At 39.9% G+C, this 15,586-nt stretch overlaps 1 protein-coding gene across 2 annotated transcripts in view; it reads left to right on the forward strand.

Annotated features, from left to right (window-relative positions):
* DCDC1 (doublecortin domain containing 1) overlaps positions 1 to 15,368 on the forward strand; it is a 1,503,674-nt gene extending 1,488,306 nt beyond the window's left edge. For both annotated transcript variants that reach the window (XM_085648291.1, XM_085648292.1), the window contains 2 exons: positions 987 to 1,046; positions 14,628 to 15,368. In XM_085648291.1, coding sequence (XP_085504417.1) covers positions 987 to 1,046 — 60 coding nt within the window. In that variant the 3' untranslated portion in view covers positions 14,628 to 15,368. The remainder of the gene's footprint in view (positions 1 to 986; positions 1,047 to 14,627) is intronic.
* The last annotated feature ends 218 nt before the right edge of the window (positions 15,369 to 15,586 follow it).

A 15,586-nucleotide genomic window follows, 5' to 3' on the forward strand; every position in this document is an offset into this window, starting at 1 on the left:
TTTTATATAGCGCGAACTAGACCCGAGACATCGGGTATCGATACTATCAGAGCGCTTTACATGAGCACCAGTTTCCTTACGGATGAGCACATTCATTTTTGTTAGGCACGGGGGATTAAATGATTTGCCCTTAATCACAGGATATTGAGCGTCGTTGCCGAGACTCGAACCCAGTGCCCCAGGTCCGAGGTCGACTGCTCTAGCCTTAAGGCTACATCCTCTCCCCATTATTGTTACTGTTGTCTGTCATATGGATGTTGTGGTGGCTTTGCTGTAGTTGCTGAAGGCTGCAGAACAGCAGTTGATGCTGCTATTCAGGTTAAACATTTAATTTCATATTGACTGTTACAATTTCAGAGACTATCATCGTATTAGGCATACACTCCACATAATCTATAATTTAAATACTTTCTCTTCCCACAACGAACTCAGTGAACTCATTCCAGTACATATTCACAGTAGTCTATGTACAAAAGTCATGTAAGCAAATTGATGAGTTCCATAGATTTATACATTGATGGAAGTATCTGCCTTCCCAGCCCCTTTTGTATGTTTTGATGCTGTTTTAATATGGAAGAGACAATCTCTGCTTCCGTTGAGGCAAAAAATACATTGGATGCTCATTTGCAACAAAGCCGCCAAAATTGAAACAATCCTAATCCTTGCACCAAAAAGGACTCCTGCTGATCTACCAGCACCACAGATCCCGCAGCCTTCACACAGAGCTTCTCAAGCAATGAATATCTCGCTTCACAGTTTCTTCAGTATTCCTGAACCTCCCAGGACACCTTACCACTTCTGTTTTTAATGACAATGTGAAACTGCATGCTGAATCTCTCTAGCAAAAATGAATAAAATCTAACAACTTGGTAAATTGTTGAAAAAATAGGAAATTGTGAATGCATGGACGTCATAATGATGTGTGTTTGTTGCTCAGAATCTTTATAATACCACTAACCAAGACTAATAGCTTTTCTTGGCTTTAGGTTGAGGCTTCACATACAGGATTGGCTTTGCCTTCAACTATGGATCAGCAAGATGACTAAGTGAGTAAACATGACAATGCTATGAGTAACACTGAATTGACTAACTATGCTAAGAGAAGTAAACTGTGAGTTCAAGTGACAATTTACCAGAAGAGTCTCTAGAAGGGTCACATTGAACAGCCAACTTTCCTTCTAAAAGATGCAAATTTATATTTCCTTTGGGAACAAGACCACCATGTTTAACTCTAGGCCTGGGCTAAAATTCCGTTCCGCTCGCGGAAATTGCGATAATTTGACATTTTCGCGTTCTGCGGAGAGCGCGAAAATGTAAAAATTTCTGCAATCCGCATTTTACCGGAAATTTTTTGCTTGCTCGCGCTGTAAAATAATAAATTCTCGTGCGCGCGTGCGATCCCCTTACCTGAATCCCCGCGTTCGCCGACAAGTTTTGCCCGATCCGGTCGCGTTCTCCACGAGATGTTGGATTGTTGGGAGCCATTTGCACTGTCTCGCGACAGTTCGCGCCCGCAGTAACGTCATTCGTCGCGCGATCACGTCTTTCTTCTCGCGATCATGCACCACGAGATAAGTGAAAACAAGATGGCCGCGCCCGCGAGCAACCGCATGGGTAAGTTGGCGAGCCGCGACCACGCAGAAAATACCGCTAACGGGCGGGAAAAAAACTTCCGCATCTTCGCGATATTTACACGTGTTTGCGGAGATTTTTAACATTTTCGCGATAATTTGCCAAAGTGAATTTCGCAAATTCCGCCCACCCCTATTTAACTCTTGAATGCACCTAAACTCATTGTCAACTCAGCCACAACAGCAATTTTCAACTACTGAATGTACTGAATACACAGAGAGACACTCATCTACTCACTTGTCCTTAGTGAATTTGATTTCTATCACTCCCTGCCAGTAGGTCTTTTCCTATGTTCTATTACCCGATGGATAAACTACAACATTTTGCTACCAGAGCTTTCCTCAATCTCCTCAGACGCACACCCACCTCACGGCACTGACATCAAGCCGAATGGAGATGGTAGTGAGATGAAGCCGAGCGGTGACAGTACTGACACCAAGCCAACTCATTGTCAGCTAAAACATGCTTTGTTCAAAAAAGCCACACTATGTTAACTATAACCCTACAATGCACTGTGTTCTCACAAATTATGTGATTTGTGATGTCATAATTGTTTTTATCTATGCTATGATTTCAGATACTATAAGTGAAAGGGTATAAGCAGTGCATAGAGAAGGCACGAGTTATAATTAATGTAGTGTGGCTACTGAGTTCACTACAGTGTGTATGGAGGTGGTACGTAAAATAGAAATTTAAGGTGTAACTTTAACTTTTAAATTTATAATGCTTGTCTCGTTTAAGTTTGGTTTGTATAGAAAGAATAAATAAAGTTGTAGTAATTTAAAGGTGCTGTATAAATTATAAATTTAAGGTATAACTAAGTTTGGTTTGTATAGAAATATTAACTAAAGTTGTCCTAAATATAACTAAGCTTTAACAATCATTTTTGTCATTGAATTTCAATGGTTTTTATTTTTTATTAAAAAGTGATTTCAAATCCTATGGTGTAGTATTGTTAAATGGAGACTCATTACCATGCAAAATTATATAATGGATTGTGCTCCATTCTTTCACAAATTGCTGACCAGGAGCTGCATCCCAAATTAATTATGGATATACATTCTAAGTGGTTCTACCAGAGCCGCCTATAAAATTATACAAAAGCAAGCTAAAACTAGCTGGGATACTAATATCTGGTGTGATATTGTGGCAGCAGTGCATTCCAAAAATCAGTCAGCTTTATGTCATTTTTTTTCTCATGGCGTGACAACATCCAGGACAAAACCAGAATTTCTTATATCTAAACAGGAATGAAAATCTATATAGTGTTCCCCTTAACAAAACCACACAGAAGCCCTTACTAACTATGCTTTGAGTTGGCTGGCTGATATTTCTAATTAAATTCCTACCTATCCCGTTTTCCATCTTCTGTTTGTTTTTCTGTAACAGAAGTTAAACTTGCCATCACTTCTCAGAAAGCTGGAAAAGCTACTCGGATGGATTGAATTCTGGTAGATCTCTTTTCTTCTGAACCTGACATTTGGGACCCATATCTTACTCGGGTGGCAAATGCATGCACTAATGGCAGGAGCTGATATCCCTACATCATGGAAGGGTGCTGAAGTAATTCCTATCCATAAAAAAGGCTCTAAAGCTGATCCTACTAACTATTGGCCAATTAGCTTTCTAGATTCTAGACAGAAAATATTCTGCAAATTGGTACTGGATTGTCTCATGACATAGGTTACTGAAAATAGGATTTTGATTATATTTCAAGAAGGATTTCAAGATCAGGTTTTTAGGTTCCAGTTAATAAGGTGAAAGGAATTTGACCTTAAGAGGGGGAACCTCTACACTGCCCTTGTGGACCTAAAATCAGCCTTTGATATGGTACCTAGGAATCAATTCTGAAGCACCCTTAGAGAACTAGGGCTCCCAGGCCCCCTTCTTGTCATCATTGTTCGGCTTCATTCTGACTCTTCTGCTCAAGTCTGCTTGGGCTCTAATGGGGAAATTACTGACCCCCATTGGAGTAAAAAAGGAGGTTAGGCAGGGTTGTGTACTTTCCCCAACATTGTTTTTTTTGTTTATTAACAAGTTTATAGATTATTTAACTGATTGTGACAATGCCTCTCCGGTACTTGGAGGTTTTAGGGTCCCGGCCTTATTATTTGCTGACTACACCTTCCTATTATCAAAGAGCACGAGAGGCCTTAAAAGCCTCTTGAAGAAATTCAATACATGTTAAAACAAGGCACATGGCCATTCATCTCTATAGAGGCTTTAGGGGATTTTTTACCTTTGACGGGGAGACTTTGGAGAAAGTGCCCAGTTTTGACTACCTTGGTATCCGTTTATCTTGCTCTAATTCCTGATCTGACCAAGTTACAAAAAGTGCTCTCATATTAAGCTATAGGGCTGTTACTATCTTAAAATTTGCCTCTGAGACCTCTTTCCATCCTATCTCTCCCCTGCTTGAAGTCTGGAGGGCTAAAGCCATTGCTGCTGCTGAGTATGGTGCTGAACTGTGGGGTCACACTAAAGTTATTGGCTTGGAGGTTGAGGAAAATCAATTTCTGAGATCAGTACTCAAACTTACCTTAAGTTCCCCATTGGTTTTTAGGCAAGATTTGGGATTTCGATCAATAGTTCCCTAAATTCACCATAAACCAATCTTATTCTGGTTGTGACTTTGGTGTACCCCCGAACTAACCCATTACAGGGAAGGCCTGATAAATGTTCTAAGAAGGCAGTAAGGCTGGGAGCTGTTACAGTGGTTGAAATATGTAAAAAAAACATTTTATTCTTTAGGCTTTCAAGAATATTGGCTTGATCCGGGCACCATCACACCCACCGCAGCAAAAAACGTGAAGGTGATCTATTGGAAAGAGGAGGAGGAAAGATCACTTAGTGGGCCAGATTTGGGCATATGATAGAACGGTTTTTAGAGTTTTAGCCATTTTTCTCTCTAGAGCTGTATATGGATGAAATAGATACTCCTCACACAAAGTCTCTTTATATCGGTTTCAGGTTGGGTACCCTCCCACTTGCGATGTTTACCTCCAAATGGAATGGTGGAATGCGGGGTAGTAAGACCTATTTAGCCTGTGGTGGGGGTGAAGAAACCAACAGCCATTTATTGTTTTTTTGTCTTATTTATCTTAAATAGCGAAAACAATGGGTTATTCCATTGTGCTTACTGTTGGGTGTTTGCCAACATAAAGTAGCTCTAAGGATTTGTAGATCTTATATGTCATCCACAATAGTTTTTTCTGTTGCAAAGTTTCTTGAAAGTTTTTGGCCTATACTTTGTAACATTATGTTGGCCCTGAATCAAGGGAAAACAATTGTTGCCCCTTCTTAGAGTGTTTTATGAACTTTTGCTTTTATTTAGTATGTATTGTTTGGTTTTTATACTTTAATTACGATTTAATCTTAATGTTGTCACTAGAGATTTTTATAATAATTTTAATGATGTTTTATTTATGTGCATGGAAAATCTGTTTGTGTATTACTTTAATGGTCTTTGACCAAAATAAAATACATAAAATAAATTGAAATGATTCATTAAGTTGAGGATCATGGAGAATAGTGGAGGAGAGTGTCTTAGAATTTTGTGTCGAAGAGTAAAGTAGAGTGGAGTGGCGTACAGTGGAGTGGTCTAAAGTAGAATATTGTAGAGTGGATTGGGGTAGAGTGGCATACATTGAGTATTGTAGAGTCAAATAGTATAAACTGGGCTGGCATACAATGCAGTGGTACAGAGTGGAATGGTGTAGAGTGGAATAGCATAGAGTGAAGTGGCACAGAGTGGAGTGGCATAGAGTGGAATAGCATAGAGTGGAGTGGCTTACAGTGGAGTGGCATAGAGTGAAATATCGTAGAGTGGAGTGGCATACAGTGGTGTACAGTGGAATAGCATCGAGTAGTGTGACATACAATGGAGTAGCATACATAGAGAATGAGTGTGGAGGTGTAGAGTGGAGTGGAGTACAGTAGAGTGGCATATATTGGAGTGGCATATATTGGAGTGGTGGAGAGTGGAGTGGCATACAGTGGAAAAGTGTTCAATGGAATGGCGTGGAATAGAATGGAATAGGGTAAAGTGTAGTAGTGTAGTATGGAGTGGTGTACAGTGGAGTGGCATACAGTAGAATATCAGTGAGTGGAATGGTGTACAGTGGGTTGTATGACAGAACCACGCATGGTTAAACCATGCGTGACTTAACAACATGGTCGGAGCAACAAATGTGTCTTAACCACGTATTTGTTTACCATGCAAGACTTTATAATGACTTGCCTTAGGGAAAGTGCTCGACTTTCGAACAGTATGATTTACTATTTCAACTCCAGTCTGCACAACAGTAGGGAAAGCGGTAGACTTTCAAGTCCAATGCCGCTTTACCTGAGGCATTTTTTTGCAATGACATATGTGGTAAAGGAATGCATGATTAAGGCGCATTCATTGCTCAGCCATCTTTGTTATTGCTGTTTCCCCGCACAGTGTAGTGGCATAAAATGAAGATGCATAGAGTAGAGTAGCATACAGTAGAATACCATAGAGTAGAGTGGTGTAGAATGGAGTTGCGTAGAGTGGAGGTGCGTATAGTCAAATAGCATACAGTAAAGTGGCATAGTTTGGAGTGGAGTACAGTAGAGTGGCATTTTATACAGTGAAATATGGTGTACTATAGTGTATTTTTTTTCATATTTAATGTTTGTACAATTTATATTAGGTACAGCAGTACTTTCTAGGTAGTACCACGGGAATTCATAAGTATTATAAACCATACATGGAAAACTATAAATATTTTTCCCTACCTATTAACACTTTATTCCAGTGGTAAAAGGAAGGGGAAAATATTAAACCTTCTAATTACCTAGAGCTAAGTTCCTAACCCAGAAAATAGCAAAAGTTGCTTAAAACAACATGTCTGCGTTTAACTTTTGTTAAGTCAGTCATTGGCCAATTACATAATGCCTTATCATCGCCAAGTACGCCGGCCTGAGATATTACTACATTTTAGTGCCTTAAAAGTCCAAAACAGCTGCATGTATTTTCATGAAACCCAAAAATGGATCCTTGTCAGATTTCATGAAAATATGTTAGAGTGTTTTGGTTCTATGTTTGTCTAAATCAGCCCAAAAACTCCATTGAAAATGCATTGGGAGAAAAATGTGTTTTGGGATGCCCCTTTTTTCTTTGCATCCTCTTGAAAAATCACTGCAGAAAAAGCAATAGGTCTTCAAATTTTCATGGAGATTCATCAAACTGGGGCAAAGCTGTCAGCAAGCAAAAATAAGAGGAATTCCTATCTCTTGGAATCCTAACTATAACTACAGAGAGGCTGCCGCCACTCTGTAAACTAACTATAACTTATATCCCAGCAATACACTGCTTATGATCTCACATATTACTTCTCTCTTGACATGGTCAGGGACATCACTGATGACATCTAAAATAACATCACTGATGACACCATCCCATAACTGTAAGTGTTTCAGAAACGTTTCTGAGACGTAAAGATACATACTAAGCTATTACATAAGGTAAATTACTATTCTTCTGTACTAGTAATTAGTCCTACTGAGTGGCTGTGTGACTGACTGTTTCAGTGTGTGAATGAATGTCTGAGTGGCTGTATGGGTGTGTAAGTAAGTGTAAGGCTGTGTTAGTCGGTATGTGAGTAGCTGTATGGTGAGTCAGTAGCTGTGTGAGTGGCTATATTGGAGAGCAAATGGGTGTGTGAGTGGCTGTATGGGTGACTGAGTGGCTGTGTGAACGGCTGTATGGGTAAGGGAGTGGGTGTGTGAGTGGATGTATGGGTGAGTGAGCAGCTGTTTGAGTGTGTATAGGTTAAGTGCGTTGATGTGAGCGGCTGTATTGGAGAGTGAATGTCTGTGTGAGTGGCTGTAAGGGTGAGTGGTTGGGTGTGTAGTTGTAGGGAGGTGTGAATGGGAATGTAAGTGGTTCTGTGGGTGTGCGAGTGGATGTATGGGTGAGTGAGTGGCTATGTCAGTGGCTGTATGGGTAAGTGAGTGGGTGTGTGAGTAGCTGTATTGGTGAGTGAGTAGCAGTGGGAGTGGGTGTATGGGTGAGTATGTGGGTGTGTGAATACCTGTATGGGTGAGTGAGTGGCTGTGTGAATACTGGTATGGTTTTGTGAATGGGGATATGAGGGGTTGTGTGGTAGTGGGAGTAGGAGTATGAAAGGCTCTAATGGGTGTGAGTAGGTGTGTGAGTGGTTCTGTGGATGATATCACAAGTGATGTCATCAGTGATGTCATTTGAGATGTCCTCGATGAATGATGTAATATGTGAGGTCATAAGTCGTGCATTGCGAGAGCGTAAGTTATAATTAGGTCAGGCAACTATACCTGCTGAATTTCACTTCCTTTGTACAAGCGGAATCTGAGCCTAACTATAATGTCCCTGTAATCTTGTTTTTTTCAGTTAATTTTAATGGTTTTTGAAAATTCTATTTCCTAACTATATTATCCTTATAACCTTCGTTTTTTAAGTGAATTTCTAAGGTTTTATTAACTCTATTTCCTAACTATAACGGCTCTGTAACCTTTGTGTTTTACAAAAAAAAAATATGTTTTAATTTACTTTGGCACTTACACAAATACATTACAATAACATAAAACAAAATACCAAGATTGGGACATAGTCAGAATACAGGATGCATAGGTGGAGCAGAGTTATACAAATGAATAACCAAAAATAAATACATAGAGAAAAAAATAAAAACATTAATAATTAATCCCACTGGAGCCCAGACCTTCTTGAGCTTAAGCCAGGATCTCGGGCCTCTAGCCTTGGCAAGTGCCAGTTCCATTTCATAAATCTTCCTTAGTAAAGACCAGAATTCATACATATTGGGGCTCAGTTTCTGTGTCCAAAACCGTGCAATACATAGGCGGGCACTTACTAAAATAATTGACATAAGTGGGTTCATAAGACAGCGCGTCCCCAAAGAGGCCCCTTGTGCAATTTCCTTTTCTGTCTGAAGTTCTTGACCGGCAAGTGTTACAAGCGCCAAATTAATATTATTCCAAAAAGGAGTCAGCATTGGACATGTGACAAACATATGCCGCAAATCTGCAGCATACGCTTGGCACTTTGGACAATATGTCTTGACAGTCGGCTGATTATTTGCCCACTACGAGATTCGCTCTGGAGTGTAGTAAAGCACAAAAATTGTTCTAAACTGTTGAATATTTAAATTAACTGAAGTGACTACCGAGTCTGTATTTTCCAGGGACTCCTGCACCTCATCTTTGGTAGTTTTGCAATTAAACATCCGGCTCAACTTCTCAGCTATCAACAAGCCGTCATCACTGGCCGTAGATATACATTTGTGATACGCCTTACGTATAGTTCCTGTGTCAGTAACAAGAAAAAAAACAGAGAGTACCTCTGATGTGTCGGGCAGCTTTAGCAGACCCCGACCACGAATGAAAAAATCCATCACTTGTAAGTATTTAAAAAAAATGGGTTTTGCAACAACCCGTATTCCTCTCTTAAAGATGCAAAGGTTCGGAATCCCTGCTCGTCGTACAAATGACCAAGTCGAACAATACCCTTATACTGCCACTGCTTCCCAATAGAATCCTGAAAAATACTGGGCAACATAGTGTTCTTTGCAAATGTCGCGACAGATCCGAAAAATATCCTTAACTACCTTAAAGTGAACCCGCTTAAAGTAGTTTGGGTCAAACGCCTTATATAGTAAGAACCCAGTCTGCACTCCACAGGCCAACTGATATGAAGGCCAACTATTGCTAATGTCTAGCCCCCTAAGCAAGCTCTGAATTCTGTTAGCAAATGCCGCCCAAAAATTAAATTGAAAATCAGCCTCCTTGCTTATAAGATAATTTAAAATGCTGATTAGCTCTCCTTGCGCACCTATATCCCCATATAAAACTACAGACAGCACCATCTAACTTTAAAAAAAATAGCCGCGTCACTTTAACAGGGATGGTATGAAATAGATACAAAAACTTTGGGAGAACGTTCATTTTAACAACATTACACCTCCCATATATGCTTAGAGGAAGCTGATGCCAAGACCGCACAAGAACTTTGGTTCATAGTTGAGTGCCAAGACCTCAGAGACATTGCTACTTATACAGACACCTAGATAGATGGCTGTTCTTGTAACCTCGAGCGAAACTGGTGATGTTGCCAACTGAAACTTCAAGATCGTCTGCGTTTTGTTCAAATTAAGTTTATACCTCGAAAAGGAGCCAAACTGAAGAGCCTCCTGAGTAATTTGAGCTAGAGCTACTACAGGGTTAGTAGAAAATACAGCTATATCGTCCGCATAAGCGGTAAGTTTTAAATCTATCCCATTAAGGGAAACCGGAACAATTGCTGTATTATACAACAAATGCCTAATGAAAGGCTCTATATAAAGGGCAAACAATTGGGGAGACAATGGGCAACCCTGCCGCACGCCCCTCCGAACCGTAAAATAGGATGAAGAGAGGCCGTTGAGCTTAACAGACGCTCTGGGGCCAACATACAGCTTCTGCACAGCCAAGATAAACCTTTGACCGAGTCCAGCTGATGACATTGGTGCCCATAAGGCCCCCCAAGCGACCCGGTCAAAGGCCTTCTCGGCGTCCAACATCATCATCTCCATCTTCTGGTTTAGCTCCCCCGATACATCAAAAGCAGCAATCGCTGTATTTATATGTAAAGCCGTATCCCGACCAGGGATGAAACCATGCTGTTGCTCCGAGACTAGGAGGTGGATAGTCAGAGCCAGTCTGGAAGCAAGAATTTTAGAAAAAAGTTTTGCATCAGCGTTTATCAATGATATGGGCCTATACGAGCTCATATCATCAATGGGCTTCCCTTTTTTCGGAAAAACAACAATATTAGTAGTCTTCCAGGATACTGGAACCTCCCCACCCAGAATAATTCCGTTATATAGCACTAGAAATACTGGACTCAATAAGTCTTTAAGATTTTATAAAATTCTAACGGGATCTTATCATCACCAGCCGCCTTGCCCACTGGGAGGGCAAGGAGGCCCAGTGGGCAAGGCGGCTCGTGAGGATAGTGAATTTCTAAGGTTTTTTAAATGTTATTTCCTAACTATTTTGAACCCTGTAACCTTTGGATTTTGTACTGAATTTCTAAGGTTTTTTAAAATTTTATTTCCTAACCACAAACTGTAATCTGTGTGATGCAAGCCTCTCACAAATAAGCCCCTTATTTTCTACATTTTAAGGAGCTGTGGCTTATTTTTACACTGAGGAACGTCTTTTCGGTGAATTATCAAAAAATTATTTCATGAGTCCCCTGATACATTTTCTCCAAGGGGAGGAGGGCACAGCTTATACTTCTGCCCTTACAGTCAGGCCGGACCCCTTGGCTAGACTCTAACTCGGTTGTTCCCATGAATTGCCCAGCTCTAGAGCTAACTCTATTAGATTTTGACCAACCAGATGTCCTCATTTCAAATGTCAAAGTATTTGTACATAGTGATCAGTGTAGAGCATTCACTCATCCTCCATGCCCCCTGAATAGTAGCAATTGAACGTCAAGGAAACACATCTCAATGTACTAACCAGTCTGTGCTAGTTTCCGACTTCATCAGGACATGTGTATTTGGACATTCATTTTAAAGCCCACAGTGCCATCTTCTGATCAAACATATAATATCTGTATTGTGCAAACCCCAAAAAAATATCCATAGATCCCATTTCACTCTTGTTATTAGTGAGGTTAACTATCTCTATCCCAATGTCTTATATGTGGCAAAGCTCAGTAATTACATAAATTCCAAATCCCTATTTGTTTACATTGTGTTCTGAAACAAAGTGCACTGCAGTGTGAAATCAATTTTATCAATTGCTCGAGTATGTTTTAGCATACATAATGTGGGAGCATGTACAGTAATATGAAGAGTCCTTGCTCTGCCGGCGCTGTGGATTTATTTCCAAACATCCAAAATAAAAAGATCGCATGAGTTGATACACATGACATAGCTGCCAGTTTTTCGGTGCGCTTATATGTGATGTGTCCATGTTTTCAGGAGGCTTATGTGTGACACTTCAATTCCTTTTGTGTGATATTTTCTCACTTGTAAAACAAAGCTGTCATTTCAATTTAATGAAGTGTATTTCAGGAATTACCACCTCATATGCAATAGTATGGTCTAGAAAGAACCCTTCAAATAGCGTTATGAGCCTACTTTTGCATTGAAATGTAATGGGAGAGGGTAGGTGGAGACCCCATCCCAGGGGCCCAGCCATTATCCAATGGGAGGTGGGCCGTTTGACTCTACAGAGGATTGATGTTTTTGAAACACGGATAGATGTTTTTAAATTAGTGAGAAAAGGAAACCTTAAGAAATGGTATTCAATTAAACCAAATATGTCTACCTATAAATAAAATTGTGGATGCAGGTGTAAGGAACCCTGGGTTGATATGCTTATCACTCTTCACAATTAGAACAAGGGAACACTTTAGGCAATTGTGTTGGCAGTGTTGAACATTTTCTAGAAAGTCAAGGCATTGTGTATGACTCTGTGGCGCCCAGCAAATTTTTCCCCGGGCCTCTTGTCTCTCCCCAATTGCGTTATAATGCTATAGATTAGGGGTGGGCGGAATTTGCGTAGTCGCGCTGCGCAAAGCTCCACGAAACGGTAAAAAATCTCTCCGAGCACGCAGAAACTCCACGAACAAGCGGAATTGCTTGTTCGCGATGCTTTTTTCCTGTTCGCGAACGCTGTTTGCGTGCTCGGGGGGAAATATCTTGCGGACACGCATTTTGAGAACGCAAAGAAGCAAAAAAATCCACGAAGCCGCGGAACACAGTATTTTGGGCAATTATGCGTTCTCCGCGGAACGCAACATTACCCAAATTCTGCAAATTCCGTGAGCGGAACGGAATTTACCGCCCAGGCCTACTATAGATGTGTTTTATGATAGTAAGATACAGGGTCTTAAAAGACTTAGGAATACAAAAAGCAAAGAGCCCTGGAATTTGACATACAATGAAATGCAAGCATTAAATGGTCTTTCCAATATCATCAGCTGCCCGGCTGATAAAGGGCGGAATGTGGTGATCATACCTTGTGTGATGTACATTAAAGGAGCCCATAGGCAACTGAATGATAGAAACTGTTATGATAATATTGATATGGACAGATATAAGCATGTAGTTATGTTTGTATGGGAACAGTTAGAGAGGTATAAAGATTTGGGCATATTAGAATTAGAAGGATGCCTATATTTGAAGACAAAATACCCCGCCTGCTAGCATTTTAACTCTTGCCTAAGATACACAAAAACCCTAGTAACCCACCTAGAAGACCGATTGTTTCATGCAGAGGGAGTGTACTAGAGAGTACATCGAAGTACATCGATTTTTTCCTTACAGACCTTGTCACTGCCCTTACTTTGTAACTTTGTATCTCCATGATACTAAAGACTTCCTTAAGAAGCTTGGGGGGATAGAATGAGTGAATACTTATCTCATCATGACCTTGGATGTTTGCTCTCTTTACACTAGAATAGATCATGAACAAAGGATTGATGCTTGCAGACATTTTTGAGGATCAGGCCTATACATTTGCCGTGCTATACCAACATGCTCCTTGAGATGATTTGTATCTGTCTTCAAAATTACATCTTCTGTTTAATGGAGAACTGTACAGGCAGACGACTGGTGCTGTGATGGGTACCTGCTTCACCCCCAGCTTTGCAAACCTCTTCATGGGCTGGTGGGAGGAGCAGGTGTCCACCGCACCCGAGATCTCAGAAGGTATGGAGAAAGCCATCATCTGGCTACGATATATCGACAACCAATTAATTGTATGGGAGGGCATGAAAAGTTTAGCCAGAGAGCCTATTTCCAAGTTTGAAAATCAACAATGAAAACTTTAGATTTACCCACACCATTAGTAGTAAGAAACTTTAATTTCTGGATAGTGTAGTGGAAATTAAGGAAGGAGCTCTAACCATATGTCTACATAGAAAATCCACTGCAGGCAATAATATCCTTCATGACCTGCGTACTCACCCAGAAGCAATCAAGTGGAATATTCCCTTTGTGGAACTGCTCAGGGCCAATCACAATTGTAGCAATGAAGAGGCATGTCTTAGAGAAGAGAAGATTATGTTTGAAAAGTTTAGGGAAATAGGATACCCCCAACTGGGTCCATGAGAAAGAATTGGGCACACAACATCTCTAGGGTCACTATTCTCTTTCAACAGTCTCCCCTTTCTGATAACACTGAGGAGTTGGAGATCAGACTCACCACTACTTTCAATAATCAAACGAGCACAGTAGCCAAAATAGTTAAAAGAAATTGAGGGACTTATCCACTGATTCACCATTGGTCTCATTCCACAGCCTAAGCCCAGTTTTACATACAGAAGAGGCGGCAGCATCAAGGGCTTATTAGTAAATAGCGATTCTACAGTAAAAAATGAACTAACTATGAATTTAAGGGCTCCATCCCTGTTTGAACTACAAAGCTTGCAAAAACAGTTCCACTATAACGATCTATAAGGGTCCATTGTGTAAAAAAGATCAAACCATTTCTTACCTGTAGTTTTTTCTATGTTATCTACATCCTAGCAATAAATGGTATGTAGGAAGTACTGTCCATCCTGTAAGAAAAAGAATTTTTGAGCACATGCGTGTTATCGATAAGTGTGACACACAGTACATTATCCAATGGCTAGACACTTTGAGGAATGTCACTACAGTGATAGAAAAACAAAATTAAATATTTTGCAATTGAACAAATTCCATACAATATGTGTGAAGTGATAGAGAATTACATCTATGACTGAGAGAATCTAAATATATATAAGATCTGGATACTAAGCTCTGGGGTGGATGGAATGCAGAGGACAAACTCAAAGTTCGTTTATACATCGGATACATCTTTTTGTTTGTTAGTTTCTGTTTCTAGATCCTCTAGGCTTAGAGTGTTTTATTGTTTTTAATTGTTTGCTTATTGCTATGTAGTTTTTAACACACTCTTTTCTCTACTCTGCTCTTCTGTCATATTATTTTTCCCAGGAGGACAGGAAGGAAATCTCTCCTGAGATGTGTTGGTGCCCAACTGGGCAGGAGCCCCCTGCCTTTTACTTTACACATACTCGGGTGTTTGGTGTTTTTCGGATAAGGATGAAGATTCTATGTTCTTTTGAATAATATATACATAGTATTACAATGGGAGTTCAGATATTACTTTGACTCATTTTCTTTTTGTCTGTGAGTAACTTCATGACTGGTGGTTGATTGGTTTGAGATTTTGTGTACATGCCTTATTATTATTTCTGTCACTAGCCCACTTGTCAGTGTTGGCATAGTTTTACCTATATTCTGTTAAGAACAGTATGTTATATGGACAGTAGCCCACTGGGGTCCCCTTATGTTTTATGCTATATGCTGGATTTCTGTTTTGTACATTTTACATCATTTGTATTGTCTTCATAATGTATTTAATTTGTATTGTAAGGCATAGGCCTGTTTGAATTGAGATATTATGCTCTGCATATCTTTTTTACCGTCTGGATATTTTTTCAAGATGGCTCTAGTGTTTTCAGAACTTATTTTGTCCTTTTGCATGTTTATGATGTGCTTTCACGACAGCTCCAGTTCATTGTGAATTTTTTTTTCCTTTCAGTATGTTTTGCATTTGAAAATGTATAAGGAGGGGATTGGTAATCTGCGGGATATGTGATCAATGCTGTTAAGCCGAAACATGTCTTGGATTGTCTATTGTGGTGAATAAACTTCTAATTGTGTATCCTATCACTTCCCTATGTTGAATGGCTTTTATTGGTGCCTACGGGAAATGCACATTTTTCTACTAAGTTCTCTCCCTCGGCAGCCATCCAACCTCTCACAAGGATAGGGTTTTCTTTGTCCATTTCAGTGATTGAGATATATATATATAAATATATATATTACCTAATGGCCGTTGTAGGTCATTATAGAGAGGAGCAAAATCCAAATTTGTTCATGTAGGGATA

The sequence above is a fragment of the Triturus cristatus genome, chromosome 3_2, assembly GCF_964204655.1.
Source record: "Triturus cristatus chromosome 3_2, aTriCri1.1, whole genome shotgun sequence".
In the NCBI taxonomy this organism is placed as follows: Eukaryota; Metazoa; Chordata; class Amphibia; order Caudata; family Salamandridae; genus Triturus; species Triturus cristatus.